General features: G+C 37.7%; 1 protein-coding gene across 1 annotated transcript in view; it reads right to left on the bottom strand.

Annotated features, from left to right (window-relative positions):
- LOC111862639 (lymphocyte-specific helicase) overlaps positions 1-15,670 on the bottom strand; it is a 39,258-nt gene that overhangs the window by 10,342 nt on the left and 13,246 nt on the right. The window contains exons 7-12 of the mRNA XM_023848156.2: positions 14,316-14,533; positions 12,803-13,031; positions 9,579-9,743; positions 5,301-5,422; positions 4,290-4,524; positions 2,485-2,721 (exon numbers count right to left, since the gene is read on the bottom strand). Of these exons, the coding sequence (XP_023703924.1) occupies positions 2,485-2,721; positions 4,290-4,524; positions 5,301-5,422; positions 9,579-9,743; positions 12,803-13,031; positions 14,316-14,533 (1,206 nt within the window). The remainder of the gene's footprint in view (positions 1-2,484; positions 2,722-4,289; positions 4,525-5,300; positions 5,423-9,578; positions 9,744-12,802; positions 13,032-14,315; positions 14,534-15,670) is intronic.

Here is a 15,670-nt window from a genome sequence, read left to right as displayed (position 1 = left end):
AAAAGTTTAAATCAGAGTTAAAGAATTATCTACATGCTCATTCCTTCTACTCTTTAGATGAATACTTCAATGTAAATAGAGAATGATGTAAAATTAAGTTATATTAATTTTTAAGCTAAAATTGCCTGTACTTATGTATGTAACCTTTTGACTTGTTCTGTATCCAAAGGTACTAACCTACTTAGGATTTATAGAATGTAAATAAATTCAATTCAATGCCTTCACTTTGTTATTCCAAGAAAGTTCAGTTGCCTCATTCCCTTGAAGTGAAGTGTTGAGGATATTTAGTTTCTCAAATATATCTGTGAGGCAAGCTATTTTCAATAAAAAATCCTTGTTGCTGAAACTGTCTACCAGTGAGTGATTTTCCCCATTTAAAAAACAAAACACCTCGTGCCTCAGCTAAAACATTCTCTTTAATACCTTGCCTCTTGAAAGCCATCGAGCATCACTAAAAACAACAGAGCAGTGTGTTTGGCACCCAATTCCTCACACAGCATTTTAAAAAGTCTAGACTGCCGAACTATCAACGCTGTCTCTGGCATACACGTTTTATAATTTCCGGTAAAGAGAATGATTATTAGTTATTTTGAAATTCATGATAATTAAAGCCTGTACTCAAAGTTTTTCTATATGTATTTCTATTTTCTGTTACTTTTCTAATAGATTTAGGGCAGTTTTAAATTTTTATCTGTAGGAAAGTACAGATGTTTTGAAATTCATGATAATTAAAGCCTGTACTCATCAAAAGTTTTTCTATACGTATTTCTATTTTTTGTTACTTTTCTAATTGATTTAGGGCAGTTTTAATTTTTATCTGTAGGAAAGTATGGTGCGCCCCCTTTCAAGCCCTTCGCCCCCCCCCCCGGGGTCGCGCCCCACAGTTTGAGAACCACTGCCATACACTATTTAAAAAAAACAGACATCTTTGAAGTGAATACCATCAAGGACAGGCTCTCTGGCTCAAGTGTTGGGCAAGGAATTAGTAACCCTTCACTGTAAGAAGCCAGTATTTACAGATTATTACAGATGGATTTGTACTTGGTGGATTCTTTGGAATGATATATCCAACAGAAACTGGACATGAAATTTGGAGCTCAGAATGTCATGAGCCTCTACAGATCAAATACTGGAAATATGGAATGACATATGATAAACACAGCACCATGATGAAACGTATAATCTAATGGCTTGAAAAATCGCAGAAATATATGAAACTGAATGCAAGTACAGTGATAATGGTAACAAAGTCCAATGATTATTGTTTCAGAAATATATGCTTTATGTGTGTGCAGGTTTTGACCAGAGGTAACTTAATTGTGTTTGATTTTCTTTTATATATTGTCACATGAGGTGATGTGTTTGTGTGCGCATGGGTGTCATATGTCAACCTGTGCACATCTCTCATTCAATCAAACTGTCAAAACTCCTGTCCTTCGGGAATGTTCAAGAGCCACTCAGCTGACACCGATAGCTGAAGTTGCCCAAGAATTGTCTGTAAACTTCTTGAAGTGTGATCGCGCCTGGATAGTGGCTGGGATGGTTCTAGGAGTCCTGGTTGTAGGAGGCGAGAAGCAAGCGAGTACAGCACAGAGTATTCAGTGCAGTGGTGAGAGAAGACGAAGGCAGAGGAGAGTGGAATGGCTGAGTAGTAGCATTATGACAAAATAATAAGTGTCCATAGTATCACAAGTGGCTACTGATTGTGCGAGAGTTACCATTGTAAATAACGATAAAACGTTACAGTATTTTTCTTCATGCCGATCACAGTGACCATACACTGTAAGACATGAACCGTCTTCACCCGCTTGAACACTGGGATTGTGGGTATGAATCCCACTTGAGGTATGGATGTCTGTGTGTGTTTACTCTGTCTGTGTTGTTAGCAGGCTTGAGACAGGCTGGTCCCCCATCCAAGGAATCTTAACAAATGTGTGTAGATTAAGAAAGTGAAAAGCTAGCCAATGTCCACAAGAGCTGTAGAGCCACAGATAGAGAGATACATAGATTTTTCTTCATTCATGAAAATAAGCTCAAGAAAAATAAACTCACTGTATAGTCAGGTAAAATATGGTACTCACTCCTTGGTAACATTTGTTGTAATGCAAAGAATTAGAAAAACAGGTGGCAGAAGGCTTCAGCCGATAGAACTGTATGGGAAACCTTCTGACAGTAGATGAGGAAGGGTCAAATGTTCATCACATCAAGAAATCTTATAAAAACATGCTGTAGATATTACTGAAGTTTATAATTTACAGCATTTCATGTCATGTGTCAATTCTTTGTATGGTGAGATGTTTCTAAGGACTCACTAAACTAGGTGCTATGACAGACAAAATTTAAATGCCTCTGATGTTTAGTGAACACTCCATGTACTATATTTCAATTAAATCTGTTCAGTTTTTAAGATAAAATTTGTGAACAATCCTCCCTATATACATTCACTTCACACACCATGTGCAGTGAATGAGCAGCGGAACGTACCCAATCACTGTCATAAATAATGACAGTATCAGCAGACGTAAGATTGATTCCAAGTCCACCAGCACGAGTCGAGATGAGAAATATGAAGAGGCTTGCATCAGTATTGAATGCCCTGATCCGTTCCTGCCGGTCCCCAACCTTGGTAGACCCATCCAAACGGACATACTTATAATTCCGCATGAGTAAATAGTCCTCTAATAGGTCTAGCAGGGATGTAAAGGTCGAGAACAGGAGAATCTGCAAGGTGATGACATGGCTGCTTATGTTCAAGGTTTATGATTACAGAAAAAAACATAAAATACAGGCAATTTTGTAACATGACAAAGACTCTTTACTTGTTTCTCTCCGTCCATCCATTCAACCTTCCTTCCATCACACAAACATACACACACTCAAGAGAATGGCCTGCTGAAATCAACAGCAAACTGAAAATACATATACAGCAATTGTACTTGTTATAGCTTACAGGATTCCTGAAAAAGACATTCTTTATAAGATATATGAATAAACCTTAGAATGGAATTATTTTAAAGTACTAATATAATAAAGGGTGAAGCGATTCATGCATATTTGTGTTACAGCACTGTTGCTATTCAAGAATAACTTATGGGCACTGGATCACTAATTAATTAAACATATGGAAATAGTACATGTGTAATTAATTCCGTTAAGAAATATTGATGTTGACCATATCAGTGAAGAAGTTCTTAACCATTCTGATAGACAGATTAAAATAACATTTCTGATATATTTCCTAGTAGGGTCCACTATCAAGGCAGCTAATGGCATCAGACATATATAAACACCACAAACGACTGTGCTGTTTCATTGATGAATATGCTTGAAGCCAACAGTAGGCATGTATGGAGTGTTCAATGAGATATTTCTTGTGCTATTCACGAAGATGTGAATTCAAGCATTCATGTATGTGTACTGCCACCATGCTACCCACAAGGCCCATGAAGTTACCCTGTGAGTTTCAGATTAGAGCTCTTGACACTGGTTTATATGCATATCTTTGTGCACATTATGAAAAGGAAAGAAACCTTCCAAATCTTCATACACTATGTCATGTTCAGGGTCCAGTGTCTGCTTCATCTGGATTGTTTCCTTCAGGTGCTGGAGTGTTGTGCAATTGGAACTTGGAACTGAATGAGAATGCCCTGTATATCCAAAAATGTCACCAACAGCTTCCCTGCAGACTGCTGGGGCTGTGTGGCCCATTTCTTGCACCTAGCACTTCCACTTCTGTGGGTCACGGATCAGGTATTTTGGAACACAACCATCTGACATAACGATGAGATGAAAGTCAAGCTGTGCTAGTGGGTACAAACACTAATCCTATGTTTCTTCTCTGGGAAACTGAACATGTGGTGTATCACTTGGACAAATGCCTCATTTGGTCTGGATAATGAGGAGACAGGGAGGTTCTGTCTGTTAGTCCTTGTCTCTGACATCCATGTCAAGATACTACATACATGTGTAGCATACCTTTGGATCAAGATCAAGATCTTCTGAGATGTAATGCTGTGTAGTTTGGTAGATAGGTACCTATTCTGCAGAAAAATCTGCTGTCCCCATCTTCAGAGTAGGTTACTCTTCTGCCCTGTAGATGGAAGCAGCAGGTTTATCTGAAATGTTGGTACCCACTATCACATCCCATAAGACTGTAATCTTGACACTTGCCACCATGAGAACTTCAGGCCTAACACTCTGGGTGTTACTTATTGAATATCCTATATACTTAGGAAAACAACAGTTGAGTGGAGACATTAATATATTAATAACAGAGAAAATCAGCGTACCTTATGTCCTCTTTGTTTCAATTTCACCAACATAGCATCAAGAACCAGAAGTTTTCCTGATCTGTTGACTAGCTCTTCATCAACTTTGAGCTCATTCTTTCCTGGCACAAGTGGAAAGTGCACCAAATATGGGTGATTGACAATCTTACGTAGCTGCATCATGGGATGTACCATTTTTAACATGATTTTGTAACTCTCATCTTCTTTGTCTTTTATTATGATATTACAATCTGAGCTGAAAATTGAGTAAATATAAAATGTTTTCTTTTACTGTAATAAACGTTTCACAGTTGATATTTCAGCCTTGAATAAATAAATTTGTAGATTCTAAAGGCTTCTGATGATGGTGTATAACACTCAGAATTACTGGGTTTTTGGACTTTGCCCATCAACCAGTATTCTAAAACCTAGAGCACACAACATTTTGGAAACTGGAGCTGTTTCCATCATCAGGTGAGGCGGGAGACATCTACTCTGTTGGTTTCCCTTAGAAAGAGATAACCTCAACCCAACAGGGTAGGTGTCTCCCCCTCACCTGAGGATGGAAACAGATCCAGTTTCCGAAACGTGTTCTCTAGTTTTTACAATATTGGATAATGAACAAAGTCCAAAATCACAGTAATTCTGAAATAAATTTATGGTTATTCTTGATATTACCAATAAACAATTTAAGTTATTTATAGAAGCTATTTCAGCTGTGATTAAAGACAATTTTTATTGTGCAGCCATTTTACATTTACAAACTATGTTACTCACTTATGTCTAAAATAATGACCTTACTTTTCAGTCTCAGGATAGCTCTAGAGTCTCTATATAAGTTATTTGCAATAAATGACATGTTTAAATACCCAAAACACAAAATACATACCCACAACATTTTAAAACTCGTGAAACTGTATAGTGAGATAGGAATGGAGAAGTTTTGCACTCAAAATGGACCCAAGTGACTTACAATTTGTTTCTGTAATGTTCAGCATATAAAATCTGCCAGTCCAGATGTTTTTGACTTACCTTGAGTTTGAATGCTCATCAAATTCATCAAATTTTTCCATTAGGTCAAATGAATAATTTTTTTGAGCACTGCACTTCCGCTTTGCACGTTTACCATCTTGCCGGTCAGGAATGACAACACTCTAAAATAATACAACATTAAATACAAAAATAAACTGGAAACAAAACACTAAAAGGAATGCAATTTAATACACTGCATTAAATTTGTAGTTCCACATACTTCTGCATTCATCCCTCCAAATTATTTCCCATTATATTTAAGGTCTTGACAATACACAAACTGCTGGTTAGGAATGAGAATCCAGTTCAACGTGTGACTGGCGAAATCACGTTTGAATGCATTAACTCACCATGATTATCAGCATGTAACAGTCACCAAAAACAATTATACAATATTTTTTAGATTTGAGTGGTACTAGATGCACTTTATTATCCCTGGATAAATAAATGCCTGCAGTTATGAACATCAAAGTTTTCATGGGACATTTGGAGTCACAATCAAGAAATAACACTTGAAATAAACTCGCTGTGTTTACCCAGTTTCAACATGGTGAGATGTTGGATTCCAGGTTTTCACAGCAGTGATTATGAGCACTACCTTGTGGGATGCGACACCACATAGTCTGGTAGAACTTCAACAGTATTTTGGGGGAACATACTGCCTACATCTTCAGGTTTAAAAGGTAAGAGTAGCAAGCAACCAGCAAAAAGAAAGCAGCACTGCTGGTTGCTTGTTTGGCTTAATCTTTAAACCTGAAGATGAAGAAAGCACCTACAGACACTGGATCACTAATTAATTAAACAGTGGGAAAGAGTACATGTGTAATTGATTCCATTAAAAGATAATGATGTTGACCATATCAGTGAAGAAGTTCTTAACCATCCCGATAGACAGCTTAAAATAACATTTCTGATATCTTTCCTAGTAGGGTCCACTATCGAGGCAGCTAATGGCATCAGACATATATAAACACCACAAAAAACTGTGCTGTTTCATTGATGAATATGCTTGAAGCCAACAGTAGACATGTATGGACAGTTCAATGAGATATTTCTTGTACTATTCATGAAGATGTGAATTCAAGCATTCATGTATGTGTACTGCCACCATGCTACCCACAAGGCCCATGAAGTTACCCTGTGAGTTTCAGATTAGAGCTCTTGACACTGGTTTATATGGATATCTACGTGCACATTCTGAGAAGGAAAGAAACCTTCCAAATCTTCATACACCAAGTCACATTCCATGATAGATACTAACTACACTTCCCATCCACACATAAATATTATTGGTATTTACAGAACAGACATGGCACAAAGAAGAAAAAGAAAAGACTGTTCACTCATTCATGATCTGCTTCATAACTTACATTCATGCAGTGTAGGAACACTTGACAATTTGTATCTCTAGTAATACAAATTTGTGCAATTTTAGATCTAACTGTTGCACGCTGACACAATTTATTCACTTGGAGCCACAATATTAAAGACAGTGGCTCCCCTCTTGAGATACACATCATGATGATGAGTCACTCATGTCATCTGAGGTTATCATGGCAGTGAATATTAAGATTTCAGTCTTTGTTGGGTGTGGTGGCATGTTTGGTAGATATGTACCAATCTTTTACAGGACATCCCAGAAGTTGATGTGTAAATGACTCAAATGGTTTTAGAGGTCTGTGACAACAACTTGATTTAAATGGGTAGCTGCAAACTGTGGTCTGCCCCTCATCCACTCATAAATTCAATTAAATTCCTTCCTAAAATTGTTGTCTCTGAAGTATAAACTGAGAATCCAAGGCTCGACACTTGCAACTGCGGTCAGGACATGAACATCAGTACAAAAATAATCACTGACATCAAAGTTCAAATCACAAACTGAAGTTGAAGAAAACACACAAGATTTGAAGCTCTAACGGCAAGTAAATGCAACAAAGTTTTCTCAGGCACTCAGCCATGTATTGGCATTCTCGTGGAGGAATACCTCCAGTCTTTCTTAACACCTGGCACTAGATGGAGGTGAGTGATCAGCATCACACTCTTGCCACTCCACCCCTGGTGTGGAAGTGTGGGCAGAAGGACAAAAGCTCCTCTCCTGCCACATAATGAACCTTTGATTCTCCAGTCATCCTGCCTATAGCAGTGAAACCCAAACTTAACTCCTGTCTAGAGGACAAGCTTTTTCCACTTAAATGGGGGTTTTGGAAAACAGAGCCGAAAATGACTGTTAACCTTTAACGTACAGGCTTTTAAACTGCTGGGAGCCCCCTGCGGCCGGTATTTAAATCACCCTGGTTAATTAAATTTGCAAACTGTCAGAAAAAAATCCATATTTTCCGTTCTATGCAACACAGAAATAAAAACTAAAAACAACCTGAAAGACAATAAATTTTTCTACATGTACACAGAAGAGCAATTTTTACAAATGAAAATTAACTGTGATTATTTTGTCATGAATTGCAAAATATAATCTTTATTATATATGTCATGAAATTCCAAAGGACTTACCCGTTGTTTATTCTTTAGCCTTGAATCATGGTGATATTGTAAATATAATCACACTATATACTCGTACAATAATATTTTGTTCAGACTGTACGCGAGTTTGAACTGCGTCACTTCACAGTTTACGATAACTCACACTCGATGCGCGTGTACTACTTATCGAAGCAGTCAAACATTCTCGAAGCAGCCGAACCCACACAGCGCAACGTGACACTTTATGTGCTTCTGCGCTTCTTATTCTGAGAACAAATACATCTTAGTTTCCCTTTGGTTGGCCAGTGTTGTGAATGTTTCACATCCAGTCGACTCAGTTGGGCCCCCTGATAAATTTGGCCCTCCCCCAAGAAACGCTACTGACCATGATATTCGGGTTGTGCGATTGAAGAATCGCCTTGGGGGAGGGGGGTTTCTAGCAAAATGGAATAAATTATGTTGATTGACAAAGCGACACTCTCACCTGTTGGTAATATTCGCAAAATAGTGATGCAAAGTAAGTATAATACTAGTCGAAAAGAGTGCCAGTCCGACACATACTGAAAGTCGCAGTGGTGAAGATGCCTTTACTCACAAAGTAATACTGGCTCAGTGGGTTTATACCTCTTCCAAGAAGTAAAATAAAAATGATATATAAAGAAATATATGACAGTCTGACACTGCCTTTCTAACTGATAAAGAAATATTAGACAGTCCGACACTGACTTCCTGACTAATAATACGCCACTGAAAACCAGTCCTTGAATGCGTTAGACTTCCTTGAAGGCTTTGCAAGTGCTCTTATGCAAGCACCGATAAATATTTCCTCATCAGTTCTTGAAACAAAGCTGGGCTATATTTGGCTGAGCAGGTCATAAACAGTCATATCTAAACGTAAATAGTATCAAAACCAGTACCGCGATAAATAATTTCTTTGTTGAGAGCTAAGGAATGAACCACTGACATGACCTCACGTAGGTTTGTTTTGGTTTCCAATCCAAGGTCAAACTGCCAGCACTCCCAAAGAGAGGATGTGTCCTGCGACGTGTACACAGGTCATTCGGCCAACTTTGGTTACTGCTTGCAGCATGTATACGTGACATTCGGCCGTTAAAGGTTAAACTTAGATAAATCAATAATAAGACACTGAACCATGTTCATTTAATAGAATAAGCTTATAATTTCAGATAATGTGTCCCACAGCAACTTTCCTCCTCAAGATTTGAGGCTTTCCTTAGAAGTATCTTATTCAATGATAACATAGGCAGCATAAAACTATTTGCAATTTCATTTCATGACACAGTTCATTTGTTTTCCTCCCCCTTGTTTATTATGAATTCCTTTGTTTTCAATGCCATGGCCAAACATTACCTCAAAATCACTTAAAAAACCATGACACAGAAACATAACACAAAAACAAGAAACAGCACCAGCCAACACAGAGGACAAATAAAGAATGAGCACAGACAGACATGCTGCCTACTTAAGTAATGTGTACATGCAGCACTGCAAGCTGTATACATGATGACTTGAACTGTTGAGAAGTGCCTACATGCAGGTTGAAATGCACAAAAGAATTCCCTTTAACATTAAAACGACATTCAAAACGTGCATAGGTATCCAAGTTTCATGCATAACATGAGGGCAAACACTTAAATTGAGTAAAACAAAAATTGTTCATAAAATTTGGGAAAACATAACAATGTGGGCTCCCTAAATTGGGTTTCACTGTACACTGAACCAGGTAACAGAAGAGAAATAAGATAATTCAGACAAACAGCTGCATTTGATCTGTCTCACCTCCTCAGTTTTCCCCTGCAGCTTCTTGTAGTTATGTTCCACTGTGGCTCGGTACAGTTCTAGCTGCACAGGTGACATAGGAGCATACACAAGCAACTCCTTCTTTGGCGGAATGTTCAGAGCAACATCAGCCTTCACACGGCGTAATAGGAAGGGCGTAAGAATCTGGGGAAAACAATCAGAATAAAAACTGTAAACAGATTATGCAGTGATGTTTCTGGCTTGAAATTGTCAAGTGCCTAGTTCAAATCTTAGTCCAGACAATAGCTAACCTGAGGTATGCAGTAATATGCCAGGATAGTACCTCAGTTAAACCACGACGCTTTTCCTTCTCAATTCTTTCCAATTCAGTATTCACCAATCAGCCTTCCACTGGATGCTATACAGTCTGAGATACTGAGAATACTGTTAAATAAACCATAACCTAAGATGTTTCCATATTTGGGAACAAAGAGATAGAGATGACTGATTCCTGGAATGTTCTTCAGTTTTCAGTGGTTGTTCAGTGATGAATGAGATAGAAGTGGCCATACTCATATGTAAACACAGATTTGGAAAGGGATGGTCATGTTGTACTGTCCTGTGTATACAAGTGACCTCACCATATTTTTGTACTCAGTAAAAAGAGATATGGTAAAGGTAAAGCTGTCCCTCTGCTTAACTAATTAAGCACTATACCATGATGACGTATGGAGGAGTGGATGTATCGACCCATGTTTTCTTGACCTCGGCACTAGTTGGAGGTTAGTGGTCAGTTCCAGGCTCCAGCTTTACCTCCAGGGAAAGGTCCCAGGTACCCATTTGATAGGAGGCTAAGTGGGCCCCAGAGCCAGTCTGGATGACATGGAGAGAGAAAATTCTTCCCCCACCTGGCCTCAAACTCTGACCCTTGGTCTTCCAGCCTGTAGTCAGTCACTATACTGACTGCCTTATCTCAGCAAAAAGCGATAAAAGTGTGTATCAAAACGAAATGGAAATCACATCTACAAAACAAAAGGTTTATTAAACTTGCTCACAATCTGATAGTACTGTACAGCAGTGTAAGGTTGGATGATTTTGGTGTATTTTTATGTGCAGATTACCTACCAAGATTTTATTTGGAAAATTGCATTTCTCATTTTTTTGAAAATATGGAAATGTAAAGGAAATTCTACAATTATTAGAGCTTGGAGAGGGGGAAACATGAAGCTGTTGTGCAATGTAACTCTGAATGTCATGTGCAGTGACTCGCTAAGAAACTGACACATGACATCCGACTGACTATCTAACAGCTCCTTGTAGGTTACGCTCTGATCCTTTCATTTAAAAATGATGGGTGACACAAAATTCCCAAGCTCAAAATGGAACTGAGCACATTCAAGTTTACCACAGTAACAATTTATTTCAGTGTGTGGCTCATTTGGCTCAGTGTCATTATAGCTTTCTAAGCATGGCAAATAAGTTGTAATGTCTGCAGCCATGTTGAAACTATGTAGTTTACTCAGGGTTATGACAAGGTAGAAGCAAACTCAGGCAGTCTGGCCAACTGTGAAACATGATTACTATGTCTTGAGAGGCAAGATGATAATGTCCTGTCAGACTGAAATACTTCAGACCCAGTTGGCATGTGCTCAAGCAACACTAAGATACAAAGTGCATGATGTTACAAACCTATACCAAGATTTCACATATGCTGCAGAGACTGCAAATGGAATCACAAATTTACATGCATCATATTCCTGGAAAAATAGTTATGAAGGTTAGTCACTGGTTTCCTGTGACACTGGCCTGTGTTTGGTTCCAGGTCAGGTCATGTGTGATTTGTGGTGGAGAGAGTGGCACTGAGGTGAGTGGGTTTCCTTCAAGAACTTCAGTTTTCCCCGCCAACTGCTTTCCACCAACTCCTCCACATCCATAACTTTCCTATCATTAATGTAATCTCAATACTGACAGTGTCTATGTAAGCAACTCAAAGAACCACTCTCAACAAATTTTTGAACAGCTATCATGAAGCTTCCTCATGCTTGATGTGCCTGTTGCTACTGTATTAAACATTCGAGTAACATCAATTCATGCTGAAATAGTATGCAAAAATTACTCGCTGAAACAAATGTTCATGTAGGGCACCAAGTGAAAAGTAAAGAGAAGTCTGACATGAATTTCAGGAGCTATAAATCTAAACAAAAAAACTGTTCATACAATTGTAAATATATTTAGACACACAGGGTTGTTACTGAACAAAGGGTTCCATGAAGAGAAGCTGGAAGAAGTCCTAGGCTGGAACATTCTTGAAAATCCTATAGCCAGGGACCAGGGTTTACAGTTTCAGGTTCTACATTTACGCTCTTTTCTAAAAGGAAGATGAATGTATGAATGTGAACATTCTACAGAGATTCAAGGAATACACATTGAACAACAGCGATCATTTCCAGCATTCGATGTGAGCTGGTTGGGGTTTCTGGGACTGCTGACTGCATTGTGGGTCCAATAATGCATGGGACTGTGGACTGCATTGTGGATCAGATCAGATTCTATCTATTGCATAATTAAAGGCATGAAGTATTCATGATAATTATCTCAAAATTCATGCTAAGTGTAACACCTGGCCCTGATTTTCCCTACAGCATTGATTACAACACCACTACCACCAACTTTTTCACTCTGCCTACAGTATTCAGGATCAGTGTAATCTGATATGCAAACAAGCCTGAAATACAGTAGAACATTAAGGTTATGGTTAATATTTGAGGGAGGGGGGATCAAGATGTGGATGATCCACAATTATTCCTAGCATAGACCATCATACATTTTACACATCTAATATCTACTGTCTCTTGGGACAAAAGTACTACTGTTCTTAACCCTCAAATGACACCTGCCTGCTCTTGCAGCTACATTTAATAGTAGCAAGTCCCTGCTGTCATAATGTTGTCTTATTGTTATACTTTTGTTGGTGTGTATCACTGAATGAAATGCATTCTGTGGCCACCCAACTTGCACAAATGTGCAAGCATGTGCACATACGCACATAAAGGGACATGGCAAAACAGCATCAGGCTACCATCTGTGGATGGAAAGACAGAGTACTAGCACAATCTAAGAGTGAACTTCATAACATCTCGGAGACATCCCATGGCTGTTTGGACATACGGACTGAACACATCCTGGAGGCAGCATCAGTTAACAGTGGGTTACTGGTTGTACTTCTAACAGATGTTATGGTACGTGTGATCTGATTCACCTACCTGGTGCATTATTGACAAAACATTCTTCTGCTCTTCCTGCATAATGATCTTCTCACTGCTGTCAGACTGCTGCAATTCTGAGACATCAAACCACGCCTCGAACACTGCCAGATCATCAAAGATTTCTGGCAGCAAGAAATTAAGTAATGACCACAGTTCAGATAGATTATTCTGAAGTGGAGTGCCTGTCAACAGCAGTCGGTTCCCAGTGTGATACATCTTCAGCTCCCTGCACAAGCGAAAAATCACAGCCCTTATTCAATGTTGTAAAGGAGAAAAATTTAACAATCACGGAAATATTATTTCACAAAAGGTATACGGTAAAACCTACAGCTTTACAGTAACTGTGTTTGTATTCATATGTATCAAAATACATCTGCTTGAACCAATGTTCATTCATATTTTTTAATCATATGTGAATATAAATGTGGGAAAATACAAGCAAATTAAACCAATCACAATTATCATTCAACTTGAGGGACAAAATTATTAGATATTCCTCAGCCAAGTCCACAAGTTGATGGCCATGGGCAGTACAAATGGCTACATATATCCATAAGAAATTTTACCATATGAAAGTCAAAATATTGTGGAACCACCAGTCACTGTTCTTCAATTTAAAGTTATTCCACATTTAATGCTCAACTTCCTTCTTCTTACAGGCACTAACTTCACTGTTAAATATCCTCAAGTTAATATTTTATTCAATATAGTGTTCCAATCCATTGATTAAAAAAAACCCAAAATAAACATTTACATGTACTTTACTTACAGATCAACATATACAGTATACTTGAACAGAACAAACAACAAAACAAACTACATGGTTTTAGTTCACAAGTGAACTATACCGATCAAGCAACCGCCACTTGCCAGCGAACTTGAACAAAAGTTTTCTGATATATTTTAGAAATTTTGAAATCTTTTAAGAAAAAGTTACACATATATGACAACTGACAAGCAACTGTATTTTCAAATGGCTGTATCTTGCAAAACAAATGTTGTACTGATGTGATCCTTCCACTATTTTGAAGATTGAATTCCATCATTTTCACTCATATTTTCATGTAAGCACCAGCACTGCACACGCATTGCCAAAATCTGGATTACACATACTCAATACTTTTCTTTAAGAAGTGAAGAGAAACATATGTAAAATCCTATCAGTTATTTTTGATTTTCAATCAAATTTTTGGTTGTGATTTCTGAACCAATCCACTGTAACAAAATCAAAACAAATACAAATACAACAACAAATACAAAATTTTCCCACCAACACTTAGTGTGGTGGTCCAATAAAATTAATAAAAATCTATAAAGTAAGCTTGGAGACAAAATATGCAGACAGACAGACAGACACAGCCTTCCTATTATGTGCTAATGTTATGAATTTTGTGTAAAATACACACATAAATATGAAGGTCTGTGACACATACTTATATATGATAAGCATTATTACATAATCTACACACAGGCAGAAGTCTTCTTAGCATTATACAGGGTTTTATGATACCTTGACAGCATACTCTTGTAGTTCTTGAGCCGCTGTCCCTCATCCACAACAACATAGCTCCACTTGATCCTCTGCAGTATCTTTTCTCTCAGCGGAATTTCAAATGATGTCAAAACAACAGGGCATACAGCTATTCCATTTACTTCATTCTTTTTACAGAGGAGAGGGTACATTTCAGAGCGTTGGTTTTCACTCCCATGGAATAGGAGAACATGTACCTGATAACAAAACATCAGATTGAGAATGAGAATAAGGTTTTATTGTGCTCTAATTACACATGGTGTACTTGATCATGCTATCAGCAGTACAGATTACATAATGTCTAATTGTACGATATGGACGGAAGCAGTCATGGCAAGATTTGACTTACTATCCCAGCATTTGCGTGAAGGGACAAAGAGAACACACAAAAGCCTCTCAGGAAAGACAATCCTTGGGCAAAGATCTGAGACTGGGACATCCTAAATAAAATGCAAATTATCAAAATAAAAATAATAATAATAATAATCCCTAAATAAAAATTAGAATGAAAGACAAGCAGTTTTCTCTCATCATATTTAATATGTTTGTGGATGCTAAGAATTTTCTTTCATTTACTTTAAGGGTATTCATTTAAGTATATATTGAGGCACAATGCCCAAAAGTTAGAATCTTGGAATCAGATAAATGTGTACAGAGGGAACCCAGCAAATGCCAATGTTATTTCTCCAAATTTATATGTTTGAACATCCAAGTGAACATTTGCACATACAAATGTAAGTGTACATAACCATAAATACTGCTATACAGTGTCTAATGAGGCAGAAAATCCCATAAAAATCACCTACACTCAGCAGTAATAATTAATTAACAAACTGTTACTTCTGTTAGCTCATTTATTACCATGCTCTGTACTGTCACTTTACCTGCTACGCCACCCATTTTCCCATCAAAACTGGATTTTAAATATATTACATTAGAAACACAAATGGAGAGAACAAATCCAGAACAAGCAAGAATCATGTTTTACTCTTTCAATCTTCAAAAATTCTACATATATTTTTTTATTGTAGGAAAGAAGTTGCAAATACAAAAAAAGACCTAGGCAATGCCCATCCAGCCAATGCTACACATAATGTTCACTTGTATTTGAGTGTCATCTGCTGAAGAAAATTGCATTTACAAACATAGTACAAACAGTTTTGTCACTAGATGGCATCAGCAGTGGGACACAGCATGCTTCAACCCACATGATGACCGGACTAGCAGTCAATATGTTAAACCGTCATGACTGTAGTACATTCAAATGAATTTCTTTCTCCTATCATTACTTATCTGCTGTTATCTAATAATGGGGGAAGCAAACTGAGAGTATG

This window comes from Cryptotermes secundus, unplaced genomic scaffold (assembly GCF_002891405.2).
Source record: "Cryptotermes secundus unplaced genomic scaffold, Csec_1.0 scaffold5, whole genome shotgun sequence".
Lineage (NCBI taxonomy): Eukaryota > Metazoa > Arthropoda > Insecta > Blattodea > Kalotermitidae > Cryptotermes > Cryptotermes secundus.
This window is presented reverse-complemented; position numbering and strand designations above follow the sequence as displayed.